General features: G+C 40.3%; 1 protein-coding gene across 2 annotated transcripts in view; it reads right to left on the reverse strand.

The window, feature by feature from the left end:
* The window catches only part of LOC136876447 (zinc finger protein 782), a 47,667-nt gene extending 23,444 nt beyond the window's left edge, over positions 1-24,223 (reverse strand). For both annotated transcript variants that reach the window (XM_067150431.2, XM_067150437.2), the window contains exon 1: positions 24,005-24,223. In XM_067150431.2, the coding sequence (XP_067006532.2) occupies positions 24,005-24,145 (141 nt within the window). In that variant the 5' untranslated portion in view covers positions 24,146-24,223. The remainder of the gene's footprint in view (positions 1-24,004) is intronic.
* Between the last annotated feature and the right edge of the window lie 291 nt (positions 24,224-24,514).

Genomic DNA, 24,514 nt, shown 5'->3' on the forward strand with positions numbered 1-24,514 from the left:
ATGTGTAATATTGTTCCTTTGGTGAAAGTTTTGTTTTATAGTATTGAATGTCTCAAAAAAACTATTATTACCGCATTTAAGTTGGTAAACTGTAAATCTTTACCTCTCTGTCGACATTCGCTGAGAGAATATTAAAAAAACCTTACCATTTTGTGGTTTTTTTCAGTTTTGAGATATATACCCCCCCCCCCGGCTATATCCCACTCCATAGTCTCATTTAAATCCCCAATCATCTTCCAGTAAATATCCCTCCTACACAGTATTCCACTGAAAACAATTTCCGCTTCCTTAAACTTCATCCGCGCTGCATTTACCAGATCCCAGACATCCCCAACGATGTTGGTAAATATACCTGCTTGCCTTACATTGTTGGTAACAACGTGAAACACTACCACCTTCTCCTTTCGCCTCTCCTTCTACTTTCTTCAACATCTGCCTCAACCTAATTTCCAGATAATACTCTGCCCTGGTTCCCTTTCCTCAACACACATTCTCCACAGGTCTAACAATGGAATCCCTGATGACCAGATTCCCCTATCCACCTCATTTGATCCCCTCCGCCTATTGGTCAGCCCTATCTTTCCTGACAGCTGGAGAAGCTACTTCCTCCTCCCTTTTCTCCCCCCCTCCCCCATGACCCTGTTCCACCTGTCTTTTCCTATCCTCTACTCTACATTTCCCTTTCATTCCTTTTCCCTTCCTCCCACTTCCACACTTCTCAGCAACAGTTCCCTGTTCCTCATGTTCCTTCTGTTGTTCTTCCTGCAGTGACTCGTGCTGATTTCTCACAGACACCTACCCTGAATTCTGATCCTGAATAGAGCCCTTAGCCTGCAATCTCCTTGCCCTTAGAACATTTGACGAACTGTCTTCTACAATTCCCCCCTTTCCTTCCCATTCCTCATTTATACCTACTGTATCCTGTACATTGTTTGAGGGAGGCCTACCTTCCTTCCTGTCTTCTGTGAGAATCCTAATTATCTATCTCATACTCTCCAACTCCTCCCTCATACTCCTTAATGCCTGACCACACACACAGGTCCTAAACTTGCTCTCCTTAGCCATTCTTTATGGAAAAAGAAAAGAAAGGGAAAAGTAAATAACTTATTATGTGCAAAAAAATGAAAGGAAAAAAATATTGTCTATGATAGTACACAAAGATCACACAACAATAAGGTAATTAATATAACTTATTACTGCACTACAATGTTACTTAGTCGAATTATATTTTTATCCTACAACACCCTAACAGGATAAAAAACTGCTGTTAATTACTGAATACTGAAAGGAATACGCAAGAATTACACAATTCTAAACTGGGGTGAAACGTATCCTAATTACAACAACAGAATTCTAGTAAGGCAGTTTGTACAAATACTTCTACTATAGGCCTACTATACAAATATTTTAAATAGAATAACCATGCTAATTTCTAATACGATACAACAATACACTACAATAATTTTAAATGATGTTCAGATGTATCCTAATTACAATATGTTACAAACTAACCTAACCAAACTAACTCCATGGCCCTACAGCCCTGAAGGGCCTTGGCCTACCAAGCGACCGCCACTCAGGCCGAAGGCCTGCAGATTACGAGGTGTCGAGAGGTCAGCACGACGAATCCTCTCGGCCGTTATTCTTGGCTTTCTAGACCGCGGCCGCTATCTCACCATCAGATAGCTCCTCAATTCTAATCATGTAGGCTGAGTGAACCTCGAACCAGCCCTCAGATCCAGGTAAAAATCCCTGACCTGGCCGGGAATCGGGCCTCCGGGTAAGAGACAGGCACGCTACCCTTACACCGCGGGGCCGGCACAATATGTTATTACTAAGTACAAACAGAAATGAAAATGCAAGTTAGTACGGTAATTCGCAAGAACTACTGAAAGATTACCAACAAAGCTAAATGCGTAGACAGATTATTATTAGTACTATTTTATCCTGCTATAATAGATACGCACTAATATAGAAGGCAAGTGACTATCTAAGTATAGGGCCTACCGTATTTACACTACAATTCTCAAGTGAAATGTGGTTATATGATTTTTACACGTGGTGGATTACTATTATTTTCGCTACTACGCGGGATGGAGAGTAAAAGTGTCCTTAAATGCTGAAAAATAAGAGGTTGTTTACAATAATTTCTGTCAAAACTATGCCGGGGACTTGAACTGCAATATTATTGGGATATAGGAATTTGATTATTAACTTTTACTCGATGAATAAACGAAGGTGCAAAGTCTACAAATTATCGTAATACAGTAATCAGCTGATTCATGTATTTGATTACTCAGCAACAATATTATCTTTAATCTCGTTGGAATGCAGCAAACAATCGTCAACAATCCAAAGCCTGTTGAGTAATTATTCAGTGAAATACCGGGTATTCTCTTTAACTTCTTTTTAATCAAATTTTACAGACGTATAGTGTTATTTAATTGAATAAAGTATTACCAGTACCGACCGGTACCTTAGTGATAGTTTGAACAGATATCTTAACGAAATACCGGAAAAGCTGTGCAAGTTACAACTTCTTATGATAACCTGCCTTTGTAAGTATTATACCAACGAACCTACAGATATTTTAAAATATTTTTTTTTTTAAAGTTAATATTATTACGTAAACCTAAATTCGAAACAACGTACACCTAGCTGGTCCACTTAACCTAGAAAACGTAATCTACTGAACACCAACTGAATTACTTGTTATAAAATTCAAATAAGCATCACTACTCCCAATTTCTACCAATACACACTAAACACAAATATATAAACAGCTATAAATGGATCACACACACACACACACACACACACACACACACACACACACACAATTAAACAATTTCAATAGGTTTTAACTAACTTATTACTACGAGAATGCAAGAGCACTCTCAACAGCCGATCATTCACAAACGCATCCAACAATGGACCTAGAAGAGGAAATAATTACACAATTTCCTAAAGGGGCTGTACATCATCTTGGTGACATTAGGAAGCAACCGTGGCCTTAAGTAAGGCACAACCCCAGCATTTGCCTGGGGTGAAAATAGGAAACCACGGAAAACCATTTTCAGGGCTGCCGACAGTAGGGTTTGAGTGACTTTGTGTCGATAATGTGAGCGATGATTGCAAATGTATATTGAATCTTTACTAAATTCGGAATCTGATTCCGACGATGATTTGGAAGACAATTTCATGAAAAGCTTCCGAAAAGCAGGTAATTGAAGAAACGAGAGACCCATGGAGAATCCATCCTTAAGGACGAAAATATAGGAACTACGCATTACCGTGTAACCCGTGATCAGTTTTCTGAACTGCATGGATTCATCAAGCAGTCAATAGACGCTGAAGGGTGCAATGCGTCAAGGCCTATCGGAACTGAAGAAAAACTAGTAGTTTTTTGGTAAGAAATGTAATTATTTCCTGTAAATTAAGAAAGTGCTTTCTTATACAGGAATGAAAGGTTATTTCAAATGAATAAACCATTGATTAGTTATTTGCGTAAATTTGTTGCTATGAAAACGTGTATACATGAACAGCTGAAATGGTTAAAATATATGAAATGCTTGGAATAATGGAACCAAAATTAACAACTGTAAAATAATTAAATGGTTTAAAAACAATGATAGTGCTTAGAAAAAAGAAATTGATACTATTTGGTTACACATCAACTTAATTTTTACGACAATTAACTACTCAAAAAATTGCAACATTCAAAATGTAATACAAAATCAAAGATGTTAGGAAGAATTAAAGTAATGCAAAATTAATATGTACAAGTGAAGGTTAAGACTAATAAAATATTATCACTCCAGTCAGCAGAAAACTGACTTATAAGGTTGATTAAAGTGTCCCTTTCTTCTTAGCCTTCTGATGGAGCAATCTGAATGTTCGTGGTAGAGCTTTGATAAAATGAATTCTCGGAATAAGATGAAAGTGGTGTAGACTGAAAGCATTGGGTGTCATTGTAGTGATCGTACTGATGTTGAAAATCGTACTGTTAAAATAGGGATAGTTGATGTATTTGAGGGTTGTGAAGTAAAGTGGCTTCTATATCTGTCACAGCTTTGTATACATGACATTTAACAATGTGTTGTGACGACGCAGGCATTCTTTTTCTTGTTTCATGTGTGTTGTTGTTGTGTGTTTGAGTCTTCAGTCCATAGACTGATTTGACGCAGCTCTCCATGCCACCCTATCCTGTGCTAACCTTTTCATTTCTAGGTAACTATTGCATCCCAATCTGCTCTAATCTGCTTGTCATATTCATACCTTGGTCTACCCCTACCGTTCTTACCACCTACACTTCCTTCAAAAACCAGCTGAACAAGTCCTGGGTGTCTTAAAATGTGTCCTATCATTCTATCTCTTCTTCTCGTCAAATTTAGCCAAATCGATCTCCTCTCGCCGATTCGATTCAGTATCTCTTCATTCGTGATCCGATCTATCCATCTCACCTTCAGCATTCTTCTGTAACACCACATTTCAAAAGCTGCTATTCTCTTTCTTTCTGAGCTAGTTATCGTCCATGTTTCACTTCCATACAATGCCACGCTCCACACAAAAGTCTTCAAAAACATCTTTCTAATTCCAATATCAATGTTTGAAGTGAGCAAATTTCTTTTCTTAAGAAAGCTCTTCCTTGCTTGTGCTAATCTGCATTTTATGTCCTCCTTACTTCTGCCATCATTAGTTATTTTACTACCCAAGTAACAATATTCTTTTACTTCCTTTAAGACTTCATTTCCTAATTTAATATTTCCTGCATCACCTGCCTTTTTTCGACTGCACTCCATTACTTTTGTTTTGGACTTATTTATTTTCATCTTGTAATCCTTACCCAAGACTTCGTCTATACCATTCAGCAGCTTCTAAAGATCTTCTGCAGTCTAAGATAAAATAACAATATCATCGGCAAATCTCAAGGTTTTGATTTCCTCTCCTTGGATTGTGATTCCCTTTCCAAATTCCCCCTTGATTTCCTTTACTGCCTGTTCTATGTAAACATTGAAAAGGAGGGGGGGACAAACTGCAGCCTTGCCTCACTCCTTTCTGGATTGCTGCTTCTTTTTCAAAGCCCCCGATTCTTATTACTGCAGACTGGTTTTTATACAGATTGTAGATAATTCTTCGTTATCGGTATCTGATCCCAATCACCTTCAGAAGCGTAAATAGCTTGGTCCAAACAACATTATCGAATGCCTTTTCTAGATCTACGAATGCCATGTACGTGGGCTTGTCCTTCTTGATTCGATCCTCTAAGATCAAACGTAAAGTCAGGATTGCTTAACGTGTTCCTACATTTCTTCTGAAGCCAAACAGATCTTCTCCCAACTCAGCTTCAACTTGTTTTTCCATTCTTCTGTAAATAATACGTGTTAAAATTTTGCAGGCGTGAGGTACTAAACTGATGGTGCGGTACTTTTCACACCAGTCAGAACCGGCTTTCTTGGGAATAGGTATAACAACATTCTGACGAAAATCGGATGGGACTTCTCCTGTTTCATACATCTTACACACTAAATGGAATAACCTTGCCATGCTGGTTTCTCCTAAGGCAGTCAGTAATTCAGAGGGAATGTCATCAATTCCAGGTGCCTTGTTCCTATTTAGGTCGCTCACAGCTCTGTCAAACTCTGACCTCAAAACTGGGTCTCCCATTTCATCAGCATTAACAGCCTCTTCTTGTTCCAGAACCAAATTATCTACATCTTTACCTTGATACAACTGTTGGATATGTTCCTGCCATCTTTCTGCTTTGTCTTCTTTCCCTAGAAGTGGGTTTCCATCTGAGCTCTTAATATTCATACACCTAGATTTCCTTTCTCCAAAGGTTTCCTTGATTTTCCTGTATGCAGCATCTATCTTTCCCAGGACCATACAGCCTTCGACATCCTTGCACTTCTCCTTCAGCCATTCTTCCTTAGCTACCTTGCACTTTCTATCCACTTGATTCTTTAATCGCCTGTATTCTTTTCTGCCCTCTTCATTTCTAGTATTCTTGTATTTTCGTCGTTCATCAATCAGGTCTAGTATCTCCTGAGTTATCCACTGATTCTTAGTTGATCTTTTCTTCCTTCCTAACATTTCTTCAGCAGCCCTACTGACTTCATTTTTCATGACTATCCACTCTTCCTCTATTGTGTTTCCTTCAGCCTTTTCATTTAGTCCTTGTGCAACATGTTCCTTGAAACAATCCCTCACACTCTTTTCTTTCAACTTGTCTAGATCCCATCTTTTTGCATTCTTTCCTTTCTTCAATTTCTTCAGCTTCAGATGGCATTTCATGACCAACAAGTTGTGGTCAGAGTCCACGTCTGCTCCTGGGAAAGTTTTGCAATCCAACACCTGGTTTCTAAATCTCTGCCTAATCATAATGAAGTCTATTTGATACCTTCCAGTGTCTCCAGGTCTCGTCCACGTATACAGCCGTTGTTTGTGGTGCTTGAACCAAGTATTGGCAAGGACTAAATTATGATCAGTGCAGAATTCAACCAGCCGACTTCCTCTTTCGTTCCTTTTTCCCAATCCGAATTCTCCTACTGTATTACCTTCTCTTCCTTGGCCTACCACGGCATTCCAGTCTCCCATCACAAGTAGATTCTCGTCACCTTTTAAATATTGTATTAAATCTTCTATCTCTTCATATATTCTTTCGACTTCCTCATCATCTGCTGAACTAGTAGGCATAGAGACCTGCACTATTGTGGTGGGCATTGGTTTGGTGTCTATCTTGACGACAATAATTCTTTCACTATACTGGTCGTAGTAGCTTACCCGCTGCCCTATTTTCTTATTCATTATTAAACCAACTCCTGCATTTCCTCTGTTTGATTTTGAGTTGATAATTCGGTAGTCGCCTGACCAAAAATCCTGTTCTTCCTGCCAACGTACTTCACTTACACCAACTACATCTAACTTTAGTCTATCCATCTCCCTTTTCAGATTCTCTAATCTACCACAACGATTCAAACTTCTAACATTCCACGCTCCGACTCGCAGAATGTCAGTATCCATTTTTCTGATGATCGCCCCCTCTCGTGTAGTCCCCACCCGGAGATCCGAATGGGGGACTAGTTTACCTCCGGAACATTTTACCCGGGAGGAAGCCATCATCAGTACATCATTCATACAGAGAGAGAGCTGCATGTCCTCGGGAGTTAGTTACGGCTGTAGTTTCCCGTTGCTTTCAGCCATGTAGCACAATCAACACATCTAAGCCATGTTGAGTGTTATTACAAGGCCATATCAGTCAATCATCTAGACTGCCGCCCTTGCAAATTCCGAGAGGCTGCTACCCCCCTTTCGATGAACCAGTCCTTAGTCTGGTCTTTCAACAGATACCCATCCGATATGGTTGCACCTGCGGCTCGGCTATCTGCTTCATTGGGACACGCAAGCCTCCCCACCGCGGCAAGGTCACATGGTTCGCAGGGGAGGTTGTTTCATGTATCGACATAAAAAATTTTTACATAGGATCGCTTGCAGGTTGACACTATCCAGTAACACTGCTCTCCCTGCTGCTCTTTCGGCTACTCTTTTCCACGGACTGTTTTAGTATGACTGCAACAGTGTCCTTCTTCTGTCTTCCTTTTCGATTTACTTTTCCAGCAATGGTTACCATTTTGAGTGAATTCCCTAGAACAATGTTATGAAATTTTAGTTTAAAAAATTGTGTACACATGTTTGACTATATCTTACACATGTGTTGTATTTGTGTATGTTGCAGGTAGGCTACCTAGCCTCAGAAAACAGCTTCAATAGTATTGGCTACAGCTATAGAACAAAAAAAGTGACCGAACAATATCGAACATCGTAAAAGAAGTAGCAGAAGTTATTTGGGAACGTATGCAACAAATTTACATGCCAGAACCGATGACAGAACAATGGACGTCAATTACTCATGGCTTTGAAGAACAATGGCAATTTCCACATTGCGTCGGAGCGCTCGATTGAAAACACACAGCAATAACAAAGCAAGGGATAAGCGGCGAATGATGACGATGATAATAATAATAATAATAATAATAATAATAATAATAATAATAATAATAATAATAATGGATTTACCTCCCACTAACTACTTTTATGGTTTCCGGAGACGCTGAGGTGACGTAATTTTGTGCCGCGGGAGTTCTTTTACGTGCCGGTAAATCTACCGACACGAGGCTGACGTACCTGAGAACCTCCAAATACTACCGAAATGAGTCAGGATAGAACCTGCAAACTTGGGCTCAGCAAGCCAGAGCTGTAACAGTCTCAGCCACTCAGCCGGCTCATGCGGCGAAGACCTTGTGGAAGGGTGTGACTGGAAGCCAGTGCAGTGGGGCTGTTCTTATGACTCCGCCGATTGTCCGCACTATCGAATTCAGGACGGTGTCAATTATCTTGGTGCGAGTGGTGTTCAGCCAGACGGAAGAGCAGTATTCAGCTGTTGTATACATCAGACTTAGCGCAGAAATTCGTAAAGTTGTAGGTGTGAGTTCCGATGTGCTGCCAGAGAGCTTAGGTAGAATGTTGTTTGTTCTACTTGGTTTGGCCGCAAGGCTGGAAAAATCTTTACTGTATGTATGACAGTGTCCGGTCCAAATTTACGCCAAGATATTTCGGGTTATACGGTAAAATGTTTCACAGAGTCACTCTTACGGTGGTCTGGGCAAATATGTTACTGAGACGAAAGCAAGATGTTTCTGTTGTGTTAGGTGTCAGACGCCCCTTTTGAAAGAAATTAGTCAGTAAGCGGGTATATTTCATTAGCGTGTCCTCAAGGCTATTAAATGTATGGGTTCAATGGCTATGCAGAGATCATCGGCATAGGTAAATTGTCTTCACGCTGTTCTTGAGATGTTTGCGTAACGAGCCATTTTTTGGCGTATGTACCAGAGTGAACAAGGAACTCGTTGAGAACCTAGTACCTTATCCATTTTGCAGCTTTGGAGGTCCGTTGTTAGTTAATCTGCACTGAAAGCTGATGTCAGCTTCGGTATAGAGGAGCACGATTTTCTTAGGTTGTACAAATATCTCCTGATTACTTCGAAGTGTGCTTTGTCTGATTTAGCCCTGGACATCTGTACTATTCGATCTGCTATTCTATCTGGTTTGATTTTCTGAGACTACTGCGGATTGTGCAAATGGGCTCTTAGCTTCTTTAGAAAGCACCTGTGTTTTTTACTCACATGCTTAAAATTCAGTTCCTCAATCATTTTTCATCTCTCATTTCTGCCCTTATCCATTTGCTAATGCAATCACTTACTACTTCTGTCCGATCACTCTGTAAAAAGTATTGCTACACAAGCTCACTGGTATCGCTCCAACAGGGTACCGTACAAATTGTTTTCGATGAATCTGGTGGCCGGCAGAGATACCCTGTATCACCAATAGTGACGAAGCTTAAGTGTGAATAGTTTCACTGTCCTATCTGTCTGAACAGAATACGTTTGTTTTTAGGGTCATACACAAGGTGTACAAGATGTACTTCTGCACAGTTGATCACTTCAATAGCATGCGTATTAGCTTGTCTGTAACTCCAGTTGGTACGATGACTGTTGAAATTACCCATGATTGCTGGATGTGGTGGTGGTAATTTGCAAAAAGCCATCAGGCCATGATGCGTTGGGTGGCTTGTAGATAATATTTACAATGGTGAAGTTGCCCATTCCGAGTGTTATCGCTGAGGAGTCATTGCGAGAGTTAACTGCAATGAGTTGAGCGTTTGGTACTGGCTTTCGGACAGATGTGGCTGTGTCGTACTGTTCATAATATTTGGCATAAAATATTCAGGCCTTAAACCACGTGTCTAAAGCTGATCTGCAATATCTGCATGCCTCTGCTTCAACGCGATTACAACTACTTCGTGTTCTTGAAGGATCTTGTAATATTTCACGTTTTTGATTTGCTGATGTCTTCGTTGTTGAGATGGCAGATACAGAGAACTCCTCCAGATAATAGAGCCTCAGAGGAAGACTTTTTGCGGGTCACATAAGAGCCTGGGAACATGTCCACAAATCGATTCATACGAGAGGTCAAGAGACAAGTCCGGATAACCAATGCTGCAGAGCACCTTTTGTAGCAGTTGACAGCACTCTGCGCTGGGAGGACTGCTCTTTAGCACCACCCAGGAGACACATGTAGCGTAAGGGTCTGTGCCAATCATAACATCCGTGATGACACTAAGCTCTGTGTGTACCAGGCTATTGTAATACAACTCTTGTTTGTGGGTACGTAACTTGGACCGACTACAGAAGGCATATAATGTGACTGGAGATATATGATCGGCGCTGTCTCAGGAGAATCTTACGAACTGAATGCCAAGATCGGTGTACTAATTCAATATCATGGATGAAGCGAATACTAACAGTATCGAGGCAATGACCATCAAATAGCAACTTCGATGGACAGGTCAAGTTGATCATACAGAATGTATTCTTCCAGCGAGGACCATGTATTCTCAATTGAAGGCTGGCCGAAGACCTCGGACAAGGACGCTCTAAAATTCAAAATGAAGAAATGTCAAAATCAACTAACTGGGAGGTCATATCATATAACGGACTAGCATAGCATCAAGCTGTCGTCGCAGGCCCTCAAATTTCTGATCAGCAGAGACGGAGACTGGAAAACGACAAATTAATCCCTGAAGCGATGATTCAATGTGACGGCGGGTTGATGCCTGTATTAAGGTTAACGGAGGACACTTTGAACATTTCATGTTCGAGTGTGTTTCATCTGGCATGGTGACACGTTCTGTTCCTGTGTCTTTCCCATGATTAATGTAAGAGTTCTAACATGGAAATAAGCGTTCCGCACCGATGACCATGTATTAAATTTTCTTCTTCTACGCTTAAGAATGTTTTCTGAAAGTTTGGCCGAAACTTATTGTTACACCCAGTATTGCGGTTCGGCGTGGGCACAGCCTGTACTGACTTGTATTCATATGTCCGCACAGAGGCATCTGAAGGTGTTATCATCGCATCACTGCCTCACACCTGTCCACTAAGCACACCTGACGCTTTGTGACCACACCATCTTCACGGTGTTGCAATTTTTCCTTGACTGTAACAGCTGTGAATCGTTCTAACAAGCAACAAATCAAACAAATCTGCAACATACATTTTCCTACAAATTTAACTAGACGAACTTTTTTCACTGAATTAACTACTGCACAAATATGTTCAAAACGAATAAACGCTATGGAATACCCTCGAAAATCCAATCCAACCTGCGAAAACTCTCATCCAGTTACACATTTCGCAATGAATTGTAGAACTTAATATTCTTTCTATACTGCTGTGCAAAATTTAAAGACGAACGTAACTTTCGCATGTTATGTCACTGCCAAGTACATAGCTCGAGGGAACTTGAAACATACATAGGAAGAACTGCTACAGTATGGTACGGTAGGCAACTGAAAGGAATATGCGGTGAGGCGAACAGAAATGACATTTTTATACAGAGACATGGACATCACAAAAGGGACATGGTTTTTAAAAGGGTGTGTGATCAACACGGACAGCAATGCATGTTCTGCAATGTGATACCATGCTGGCCACAAGAAGTTTTTTTTTGCTACTTGCTTTACGTCGCACTGACACAGATAGGTCTTATGGCGACGATGGGATAGGAAAGGCCTAGGATTTTGGAAGGAAGCGGCCGTGGCCTTAATTATGGTACAGCCCTGGCATTTGCCTGGTGTGAAAATGGGAAACCACGGAAAACCGGCCACAAGAATGGTAAAGAGTTCTTGTGGTAGGGCAATCAATCAAGCAATCAATCAATCAATCACCACTGATATACATTTAGAGCAGTCGCTCAGGTGGCAGATTCCCTATCTGTTGTTTTCCTAGCCTTTTCTTGAATGACTGCAAATAAATTGGAAATTTATTGAACATCTCCCTTGGTAAGTTCTTCCAATCTCTAACTCCGCTTCCTATAACCGAAAATTTTCCCCCAATGTGTCCTCTTGAATTCCAACTTTATCGTCATATTGTGATCTTTCTCACACTTAAAGACACCACTCAAACTTATTCGTCTACTAATTCCACGCCATCCCTCCAATGACAGCTCGGAACATACCGCTTAATCGAGCAGCTCGTCTCCTTTATCCCAAGCCTTCCCAGCCCAAACTTTGCATCATTTCTGTAACGCTACTCTTTTGTCGGAAATCAGCTAGAACAAATCGAGCTGCTTTTCTTTGAATTTTTTCCAGTTCTTGAATCAAGTAATCCTGGTGAGGGTCCCATACTCTAGTTGGGTTTTTACCATAGACTTATATGCCCTCTCCTTTACATCCTTACTACAACCCCTACATACACTCATAACCATGTGCAGAGATCTGTACCCTTTATTTACAATCCCATTTATGTGATTATTCCAATGAAGTTCTTTCCTTATATTAACACCTAGGTACTTACAATGATCCTCAAAAGGAACTTCCACTTTCCTATTTGTGAAACTCACAACCCGTTCATAATCATACCGTTGCCTACTGTCCATCTCACAACATTATCGAAGTCATTTTGCAGTTCCTCACAATCTTGTAACTTATTTATTACTATGTACAGAATAACATCATCTGCGAAAAGCCTTATCTCTGATTCAACTTCTTCACACATATAACTGATATATATATATATATAAGAAAACATAAAGGTCCAGTAATACTGCCTCGAGGAATTCCTCTCTTAATTTTTACAGGGACAGATAAAGCTTCACCTACTCTAATTCTCTGAGTTCTATTTTCTAGAAAAAGAGCAAGCCATTCAGTCACTCCTTTGTCAAGTCCAATTGCATTCATTTTTGCCGGTAGTCTCCCATGATCTACCCTATCAAATGTCTTAGACAGGTCAATCGCGATACAGTCCAATTGACCTCATGAATCCAGGATATCTGCTATACCTAGCTGGAATCCTACAAGTTGAGCTTCAGTGGAACAACCTTCCTTAAACCCGAACTGCCTTCTGTCGAACCAGTTATTTATTTCACAAACATGTCTAATATAATCAGGAAGAATGCTTTCCCAAAGCTTACATGCAATGCATGTCAAACTGATTGGCCTGTAATTTTCAGCTTTATGTCTATCATCCTTTACACACAGGGGCTACTATAGGAAGTCTCCATTGATTTCGTATAGCTCTTTCTTGCAAACAATAATCAAATAAGTACTTCAGATATGGTACTATATCTCAACCCATTGTCTTTAATATATCCCCAGAATTCTGATCAATTCCAGCTGCTTTTCTAGTTTTCAACCTTTGTATCTTATTGTAAATGCCATTATCATAGGTAAATTTTAATACTTCTTGAGTATTAGTCTCCTCCTCTACTGGACATTATCCTTGTAACCAAAAAACTTTACATATGTGCCTGGTGAAGATCCTCGCATACACACTTCCCCTGTTCATTAATGATTCCTGGAATGTCCTCCTTGGAACCTGTTTCTGCTTTAAAGTACCTATATATTCCCTTCCATTCCTCCCCCAGCGCGGTTGGCAACTGCTGGATGGTCGTTGGAGCATGTGGACGTGCTGCAATACGTCTGCCCAACATGTCCCACACGTTGTCGATTGGATTTAAGTCGGGGGAACGGGCAGGCCAGTCCATTCGACGAATATTATCTCGTTCCAAGAGCTCCTCCACCTGCGCTGTTCGATGCAGTCGTGCATTTTAATCCATAAAAAATAAGTTAGGGCCGAATGCACTCTGGGGAAGGAGTACACTGTCACAATAACACGGACCGGTAAGTATAACCTGTTCAAAGATTTTGAGATTGGTATGCACAAGCAACATAATGCCTCCCCACACCATAACACTTGGACCACCAAAATGATCATGTTCGACAATGTTTTAGGAAGCATTGCGTGCTCCCACTTCTCGCCAGATGAGGGTATGTCTAGAATCACTAGTCGGACTGAATCTGCTCTGTCGGTCCGGACCTGATGCTCATGGCACCATCGTAAACGGTGCCACCGATGTGCGGGTGTCAACGGAACACAACGTAATGGTCGTCGGGCAAACAGACCACTCCCATGCAGTCGCCGTGCCACTGTGGAGCGTGAGATTGGGTGCCTTGAAGTCCTGTTAAAAGAGGTTGCAATTGCACCGCTGTTTGACGAGAGTCTCTTCTTGCCTGATGCACAATATAGAGGTCATCCCCTGCTGTAGTTGAGCGTGGTCGACTCCCTTCTCTCCTTCGGGCAGCAGTGCCTGTGGTTAAGAATACTCTCCGTGCACGTGGAACAATACTGTGAGCAATACCAAACTCCTGGGCTACACTCGTCACACTTCGTCCTTCTTCCAGTTTCCCGATGATTTTCCCCTGTGAAGTCAGCCAAATGTTGCCTCCGGGCCATGTTGTAATGAATAACACCACCACAGTGCACCGTGACAGCTCGCTTATTGACTCACACTGTCTTGTCCCGTTCCTTTAAGTGCCTCGTTTTGTGGAGCCAGACCCATTCGGCGCTATAGTCGCGCTGACCTCGCGCCAGGTTTCTATGCACGTATGGGAGACCTCTGGCAACATGTTACCGCACTTTCATTCATTTCCACCCAGTAGACGGTATGTATGTTATGTTGCTTTATCTATCTCGTACTAAGTTTTGCACAGCATATATTATGTCTTATACTCGAATACCAACTTCCATGCCAACGACTTCAGTAGAGTAGCCATGATACTTCCACAAATCGAGAAACACATAAACACACAGTTAAAAATTAAACTGAAACTGACCATTAAACAAATAGACTGAGATGTTTTAAAACTAAACAGATGTATAAGTCGATAAAATCGAAATGTTCAATTGGACGATTTTACATACGTAGGTTTCAAGTATCCGTAGGATAGAGATTGTTCAGAAATCACAAAACAAATAATCGATATCATTTATGAAACAAGCACGTGGTAGAACAATTACTACATCAGGCAAGGGTGTAGGTATTATAGCTGAGCAAAACGGCGTGTAGACACGAACAAATTCATTGAAAGGAAGAAATGGGTACCACTCAGTACAATATGCTCCCTTAACAGAGAAGGACAAGCTGTCCGTGAAGTTAAAAATGATGCAAAAAAGTTCAGGTCGCAAATGAATTAGGAAAGACTGTTTCAGAGAATACTGTAAGGAGTGTTCTCTAAGCAGCTGGCTTTAATGGACTAACAGCCCGTAGAAAGCCATACATTAACACAGTGAATAGAAAGAATAGACGCACATTTGCAGAAACCAACAGAAATAAGGACTTTGAATTGTGGAAAAGGGTCGTCTTCACAGGCGAAGGTAAATTTAATATTTTAAAGTCGGATGTAAAAGTGACGGTTTGGACATAAAAGAACAGCGAGATGGAAGAACGGAACTTAACTGCTACTGTCAAACACGGCGGAAGTTCCATACAAGTATGGGGGTGCATGAGTGCGAGTGATACTGGGGACTAAGATGCAATTGAAGGTATCTTGGACCACCGTAGATATATTGAGATTCTGAATGACCACCTTGTCAAAAGTGTAGAAGATATGAATCTGACAAGGGACTATATTTTAATCCACGACAACGACCCTAAGCACACGGCTCGTAATACCAGGCTGTGGCTGCTTTATTTAACACACCACGTTATATGCAGACCCCACCTCAGTCACCGGACCTCAATCCTATTGAGCATTTTGGGGATGTTTTGGAATCAAATATACGAAAAAGACCTATTTCCAACAAGAATGAGTTAGAGGCAGCATTGTTCGACGAGTGGAAGAATATCACAAGAACCACGACTGAAAAGATGGTGAGGTTTATGCGCCGATGACTGGCAGAGGTTATTAAACAAAAAGGTGGCCCAACGAAGTACTAAACTACAAAATTAACGTCGATAAATCCAGACGGAGGCACGGAAGAATGCTTCTTGGAGACCACGAACTGTTCTGTTGTTTTTGCTTGTTTTATCGATTAACAGAGACAAATGTGCAGTGTTTTGTTTTTTCTTGTGGCTACTGTGCTTTATGCATATAAGCAATGTATAGTATATTGTCTGAATTTAACGTTTTATTTCAATAAATCATCTTGCATCATACTTCTGGAGCCACTGAAGAATATACAAGTATGGACATAAGTATTGAAACAGAAGTGTTGTTAAAGTTATGATCTTACATTCACCGGAGATTGAGAGGTATTGGTGCATTTGCTTCCGGAACAGTATCCTTCCCTTCCTACCCTACAAGTATCAGGGAGGATATTCTAATGAGATTAATAATGTTATTTGCTTTACGTCCGACTAACTACTTTTACGGTTTTCAGAGAAGCCGAGGTGCCGGAATTCTGCCCCGAAGGAGTTCTTTTACGTCCCAGTAAATCTACCAATGCGAGGCTGATGTAATTGAGCACCTTAAAATACCACCGGACTGAGCCAGGATCGAACCTGCCAAGTTTGGGTCAGAAGGCCAGCGCCTCAACCGTCTGAGCCACTCAGCCGGGCAAGGATATTCTAAAACTTGTCTTCAATAGGCCACAACACTCCACAGCTGCTTATATGACGCTTGTCCTATGCTACTCGGACAAAAGTATTGCGACACGTGAAGGAAAATTCAATGGTTACTGCACCGGAAATTACAGTACAGTTGAAGGAAGACCTAGGTAAGCACACTCATGTTAGGACTGTTCGCAGGGTCCTTAATAAGACTGGGTATAATTCCAGAACTCCCAGACGAAAGCCATTTGTAAGTACGGTTAATCGGAAGAAACGTTTGCAGTTTATAAAGGAATTTATAACTTAATGTACGGACTTCTGGGATAACGTCCTATGTGCAGATAAAAGTAAATTTAACATCTATCGGACTGATAGTGAGACACGTGTTTGGAAAAAAGCCAACAGGGAATAGGACCCTATGAATATGATTGGTTCTGTGAAGTATGGGTCTGGAAGGGTAATGGTATGGGGATGTATGGCATCTAATGGTGTTGTAATCTTGTAGTTATAGAGGATAATATGGATACGTATCAGTATAAAAGCATATTGCAGAATGACCTCAAGTTCAGTGCTGAGAACTTGGACGTAGGAAACAACTACTTCCAACAGGACAACGATCCCAAGCATATATAAGAAACTGTTTGGTTATGGTTAGTATACAATATATCCCACAAGTCAAAAGCCCACCGCAGTCTCCTGACTGCAATCTTCTTGAACACATATGGAAAGAACTTGAAGATCGTGTGATGAAACACCACATCAGGTCCAAAGCACATCTGAAGGACATTTTTCAGCAAGAAAGGAAAGATATCGCCTCAGACGCAACAAATACGTAGGCCCATTTGATGCGCAAAGTACTTTGTGCTATTACTGCGACAAAGTATTGAATATCTTTGTAAAACTTATGTACCAATACTTTTGCCAAGTAATTTGTAAATATTCATGCATAAGGATTCAGGTTTATGTAGTAACAGGAACTGAAAGTCGGTATTTTAAATAAATTTGTCGCACACTTCTCATTTCTTTCAGCTTGTTATTTACGAATTTATACCAACGTAACCTACCGACAACGGTCTGTTCGGATACTTAGGTCCGTCACTGTATTATCTCCAAATTAGAAATAAAATAAATGTTATTAAATATCTAACAAATCGTTCATGGGGACCTGGCCCATATACAAAAGATCAGTATTAGAATATGGTTGGCATTTTCTCAACGTAGCATCCTCTTCTCGAAAATGAAAACTAGACACATTTCAGTTCAAAAGTAATTAGATAAATTATGAGGGCTATGCCATCATCTCCAACGAATACACTATTCGCTCAAGCATCGGAACCGCCATTAAAGTTCACACGTAGATTACTTGCAACCAAATGCCTTTTAAAACAAATTAAATAAATATCACCTTCTCATATTCCCGAAATTACAGGTTTTATAAGAATATTACTAAAAGCAGAATATCAGTGAAGAAGAACAACAACCTGCTCTTCTATTTAACTTTAACCAATTTGGAACTTTTCGAACTAATATGGTACAAACTTTAAACCATCCTAAATGGGTACCTTTCCAAGCTAGTATATTCAAACCAGACATTCACACATTAGAAGAAAGAAATACATTACTAAGGAAAACAGAGTCAGATATTGAAAAGTATATTTAACCTCGGTTTAGATAATCACGAACAGTAATTTCCTTCTATGCAGATGGCTCAAAACATCTAAATCCAATTGGAGTAGGTTCAGCATTGTATTCTCCACAACTGGCAGTAGAATAAAAAACACTACCACACCTAGCTTCTTTCATTTAAAGGATAAATATTCGCAATCCGACAGCTCGTGTTGTATATAAAATAATCCGGAATCCCATAAGCGTTAATATGTAGATTCTCTAAGCACTATAATTGCGTTAGATAACCCACAAAACACAAAAACCGGTATTTTCAGAATCTAAGAAAGTTAAGTCATGACTTTAAAAAAGATGTGTGAAGATAAAATCCACATGGGTATCAGGGCTCTGGTATTCAAGGCAATATAACAGTTGATACACTCGCAAACGAGGATGGGTGACGGATTAGATTATTACGTTGCAGTACCACACGCAGATTTATGGAACATTGTCAAAAGTTCATCAAAGAATAGTGGGACGAGAATTGGCGTCGATCATCACACAGAAAAGGACAACACCTATTCAATGTTTTAAACATCCCAAACAAACCGCGATTTGCATTTGGAAAGTACATACATCCTCATATTTCTACAATTATACGGATTCACTTAAACCATTACTGTGTATAAAAATACAAAGGATCAGTATTAGGATATGGTTGTCATTTTCTCAACGTAGCACCCTCTTCCCGAAAATGAAAACTAGACACATTTCAGTTCAAAAGTAATTAGATAAATTATGAGGGATGAAATGGCTTCATAGAGTAGTAAAATTAGCATGGAGTGTTGGTAAGGTACCTTCAGATTGGACAAAAGCAGTAATTGCACCTATCTATAAGCAAGGGAACAAGAAGGATTGCAACAACTATCGAAGTATCTCATTGATTAGTATACCAGGCAAAGTATTCACTGGCATCTTGGAAGGGAGGGTGCGATCAGTCGTTGATAGGAAGTTGGATGAAAACCAGTGTGGTTTCAGACCACAGAGAGGCTGTCAGGATCAGATTTTCAGTATGCGCCAGGTAATAGAAAAATGCTACGAGAGGAATAGGCAGTTGTGTTTATGTTTCATAGATCTAGAGAAAGCATATGACAGGAAAGGAGAAAGAAAATTAGTAGTATAAATAATATCCTCTTCCAATGCACGACATATGAACAAGAGCGTCGTAAGTTCAAAACCAAACTACTAGACTGAGGCTACCAACTGCCGTTATAAGTTATATGTACCATCCGACAGTTCACATTGAAGAAGCAATAACCAACTTTATCAGTGAATGTAATATCAAAATATACATTCTTCAGTTAAAACAAGGGTATTAATCCATCCCGGCTGACAACATATTTCTAATGTTATAATTAAAGAAATCTTAATTGGAGTGCAACTCAGAGAATAGATGTGTTCATTGCGATGTCCAAGAACACACCATCCCGCCCCAAGAACAACATTTATTTTTGTAACGTAATGGACAGTATTACACACCATTTTCATTTCTGAAGTAGCTACTTGCATTCCTATTGGCCAATGTAAAGTGGCACGTGATCTCGTTCCCGTCAATAATGGTAATCATAATCCGTTACCAAACCCAGCACAATAAAAGCGCAAGAAAATGAAACATGTTGCTTGCCCCTATATCACAGGTCTTGTCCAGATCCTATCCTAACCGTCCGCACGGCAAGAAACACTCCAGACCAATGGTCTATCGTGAAATAATAATCACCATCACCAGCTATCGAAGCACCACTCACTGATTAGTTTCTAAGTACAAAGGTTGGCAGCACTGAGCACTGCTTAACAACATCCTTCCCGAGAAGGCCGCGAGCGTGTAAACAAAAAACAGTGGTTCCGCGGGTGTGAAAGATTTGTCAGCCGGGCTGGAGTAATAATAAAACAAGTTATGTAAATTAAAATCCTATTCTTTTTTGTTTCGTGATCCAGTCTAATTCGTTAGTAGTAAGTCGCCATGATGGATCACACAGACGTGAAGTATTATAACCGTGTATCCGTGTGTTATGTAAAAATAACCACTGCAAACTAATGGGAAGGTATCAAAATTGTAAATAACCAATCTAGTACTTTACCAACGTGAAATGTCCCCAATAAAATGTATTCTTCCCTATATACCATTCACATCTTATTTAAGTTGGTACATACAGTATAATAACTGACCCGCAAACCAGTGTCTGGACACAGTGTCTTACAATGGTGCCCAAAACCTAACCAAGAAGAAGACAACTTAGAGAAGGGGGTTGAGGACAGGTCGTCTTGTTTTGAGCCATACGGTACTTTATGCTGGAAGGAACTGGATACAGATTGCCCCGTAGAGGACAGCATGGAAGAAATTGGACGAAGCCTATGATCAATGATGTCTACACCTAAAGGCTGAAGGAAGCGAAAAGACGACGACTCTCACCGAAATGATTAAAAACAAGTATTACGGTACTTTTTCGACCGTAGTGGCAAAAATTGGGTTGGGCGTATTTATTTTTCTCTAAATCCTATTATTGCTATGAACATCACCAATATTGTAAGCTCTAAGTGGCAAGTTGATGACACAGCATGGATAAAGGATTAGACTCCTGATCGGACCTAATATTAGATGTCATACATACTGTCCGCACACTTTATCTTGATGCATTTGTGTACGGGGTGAGGAGTAAGGAGCGAGCTGTCCCGGTATCGATAGTGCTGCCTGGTGCTGCCAACTGAATGAAAATGAAATCTGAATTGAATCGAGAATATGATCGATCGATATGAAATTTCTAAACCGTTATCATCTTAAGCCAACAACTATGTCACATACACATTATATAACATTATAAAACATATCTCTCGATGCGAATCTTGTTCCTAGCATGAATTCTATACTTTGACTTTGATGTGTAAACAACAACCACCGCCGTCTCGATCTTCTTATACTGCCTGCTCTATGCCACTAGCTTAACACAGGAAGGCGCGACTACCAATATTTCTCCATGTCGCCGTAAGAGTGCAGCAGTAGACGCACAATCTTCGCTGTCAGTGTGGGTGTAGCACTGTGTTATTGGTGCATGAATGTGTGTGAAAACCTGAGTTATTTCGTACAATGAGTAAACGTGTGTGGTCACTTCCGTTTGTACAAGAGATATTTTGTATAGAACTGTCAAATGAATTAATCATGCTATGCTTATAGATATTTCAAAAGTGATTTTAAGGTGTTGGTACCTGTTTTCTTTTTTCGCTTGTGCAAGGTATATTTTTCGTAGAACTGAAACTTCAGATTCTTTCGCCGAAATATTCAACTGTTGTGTACCATTTTGCCAATCTCGGCAAGGTGGTTCGCAGCCAGAAAAGATACGACTCCATGAAATACCGTCTAGAAGGGATTAAGAGAAAAGCGTCTATCGGCTTTATCTAGGCAAGGACCTAATAAAAGAAGTAATTGGATATCCTCAGATTACTCTAGCATCTGTGCCTTTACACCTTATTACAGAAGGTGATGGAGCCTCCGCGGCTCAGGCGGCTGGGCGCCGGCCTCTCACCGCTGGGTACTGTGGTTCAAATCCCGGTCACTCCATGTGAGATTTGTGCTGGACAAAGCGGAGGCGGGACAGGTTTTTCTCCGGATACTCCGGTTTTCCCTGTCATATTTCATTCCAGCAACACTCTCGAATATTATTTCATTTCATCTGTCATTCATCAATCATTGCCCCAGAGGAGTGCGATAGGCTTCGGCAGCCGACACAATTCCTATCCTCGCTGCTAGATGGGGGCTTCATTCAGTCCATTTCTGACCCGGTCAAATGACTGGAAACAGGCTGCGGATTTTTTTCAGAAAGTGATTAAAGCCGTGGAGGCTAGTGGATTCCTTGTGATAAGAATTGTGACGGACAATCACAAAACAAACGCCTTAATGTTTAAACATTTTGGACAACCTCAGATATCCAGACGATAATATTCCAATCAAACTAGAAACAGGAAAACAAATCCTAATTTGTGGGTTCTAGGTTCGTGTTGTTGAAGAGAGGATGGAGTGTGACATTTGTGTCAGCAACATCTCACTGCCTAAAGCTTCGACACCGCTAAATGGAACGGATTATGCATAAGGACAGAGGAGGAGTTCGATACCCAAAACCTTGTTTTGTTGCTCTGGTGAAACATCTGCAGGAGTTCGTTTAAGCTGCTGTGCCCTATTGTCGAAGTTCTTCAAACGTACTTGCGTAATACGAGGACTTGCGACGTCTTCCCGTTCAGAATACCGGGCGAGTTGGCCGTGCGGTTAGGAGCGCGCAACTGTGAGCTTGCATACTGTTGGCAGCCCTGAAGATGGTTTTCCGTCGTTTCCCATTTTCACACCAGGCAAATGCTGGGGCTGTACCTTAATTAAGGCCATGGCCGCTTCCTTCCCATTCCTAGGCCTTTCCTATCCCATCGTCGCCATAAGACCTATCTGTCGGTGTGACGTAAAACAAATAGCAAGAAAAAATCCTTTCAGAATGTGTTTTGTTACAGTGCGAGGTCAAAGAACATCAGCAAACTGTTAGTGATATTATCCTAACCAAGTTCGTAAGACCTCTATTATTTGATATTGTGTTGGCAAGAACACAAAATTACGGTACCGGTACCACTCCAAACCTTCGTCCAGGAAAATCTTTAAATTGTGCATGAAGAGGCCAACTGCGACTTCATACAGGTAATATTACCGATATTTAATATTACTGATGTAATTTACGAGCTTAAGTAAACATATGACCATACTGCATAGTGTTTTGTAGGCTGTCGTCATTAGAATAAGTTTAGAACATTGTGCGTCTATGTCTGCCATCTAGCGGAGAAATTTTGTCGCAGCGTAGTCGCAAAAAGGCTCGCATAGAGCAGGCAGTATAGAAGGATCGAGACGGCGGTGACAACAACAGTACCAGTACGTAAAGTTTACGCCAGATGTCGCACAACGATGCTTAAGCGATTCATAGTTTGTGTTTCAAAGGTTGCCAGTATGAATCTCGAAGATCGCCGAGGTCGACCGATTCAGCACTAGGATGTAAATGCACCAAGATAAAGTGTGCGGATAGTACATAATGTTGTATCTTGTACTGCAAAAGAAGCATTTATCATACCTAAGAAATATACCGTACAACCTTAATGGAAATATGAATACAATGACACAGAAAATAATGTACCCGAAACTCTAGCAAAATGAACACCATGTATAACCTGTATAAAGAACAAACACTAAATCAAAGGGAGAAATAAAATGATATATCAGTGCAGTAAATCGAAATATTTAAAAAAAATCGTTTTGAATTGAAATTACTGAGGTTTTAATTTTTTACCTGAACGATTTGGACTTGAAGAACTACTCTGGTTTTTATTTAGAGAAGCGTAAGGGAGAGAACGACTTTCCTGAATGACTTTGTCTTAAAGGACGACTCTAGCGGTTATATAAACAATCGTATGAAGAATGATTTTACTGATATGAAGTACGACTCACGTGGTTATTAAAACAATGGTAAGGAGGATTACTCAGGAAAATGCACAGTAGTACAATACGTGAATCGTTACACAAAACACAATAACCTAACAAACACAACACTCAAATCAGAAGAGTTACAATAAGACTGGTAATGCAAATATAATTGTAACATATTCTATACAGTGAGAATTAAGTAGTGCGATAACTGCAGCGGAATTACCAACGCGACTGTCGAAAATTCTCCTACGAGAATTCTAAGAATGTATTGCAAGGAGAAACTTTAGGTTTGAGGTTATGTCAACTCTATTCACATACAATATCTCAATATATCGGTCAATAATCACAAAGTTGCTTCTATATACTATTGTGTATACACCTTTACATTTGAAATAATGATTGCTTATAACAAAATACATAGTTTAACTACAAATTGTAGCTACTCACCTTGAATGGGAGAAGTGTGTTTATCATTCTCACGACACTTTGCTCCTCGCATCCCTCTTCAAATATAGGCATTAGAGAATTATTTCTCCACAAACATAGACGACACACATCTTTGGAGAAAACGGTTGTCCTAATATTCATGCTTCTAAACCACTGTTGGTGCAATCGCCGAACAAAATTTGACACAACACAGATGTAACAAATAAGCACCTGTAGCTATTACTTCCTCTTTGCTATACAGTGTGTCACGGAATATACCCTGCATCAAATGGTGGTCGAATGTAATTCGCATCGTTCCGAGTGACAGCGCGATAGTCGCAAAGAAAATTTTTATAATATAACATAAGCAATTAATACATTTAAAGGCTGTCGGGAGCTATTACTGGGACAAGTAATTAATGCAGTAATACCGGAGAGAATATTCTGTACGTTGATTATTATTGGTGACAGAGATACATACCGGTATGCTACTGATTTGATTATTTAAACAAAAGCATATGGAACTAAAGG

The sequence above is a fragment of the Anabrus simplex genome, chromosome 1, assembly GCF_040414725.1.
Source record: "Anabrus simplex isolate iqAnaSimp1 chromosome 1, ASM4041472v1, whole genome shotgun sequence".
Lineage (NCBI taxonomy): Eukaryota > Metazoa > Arthropoda > Insecta > Orthoptera > Tettigoniidae > Anabrus > Anabrus simplex.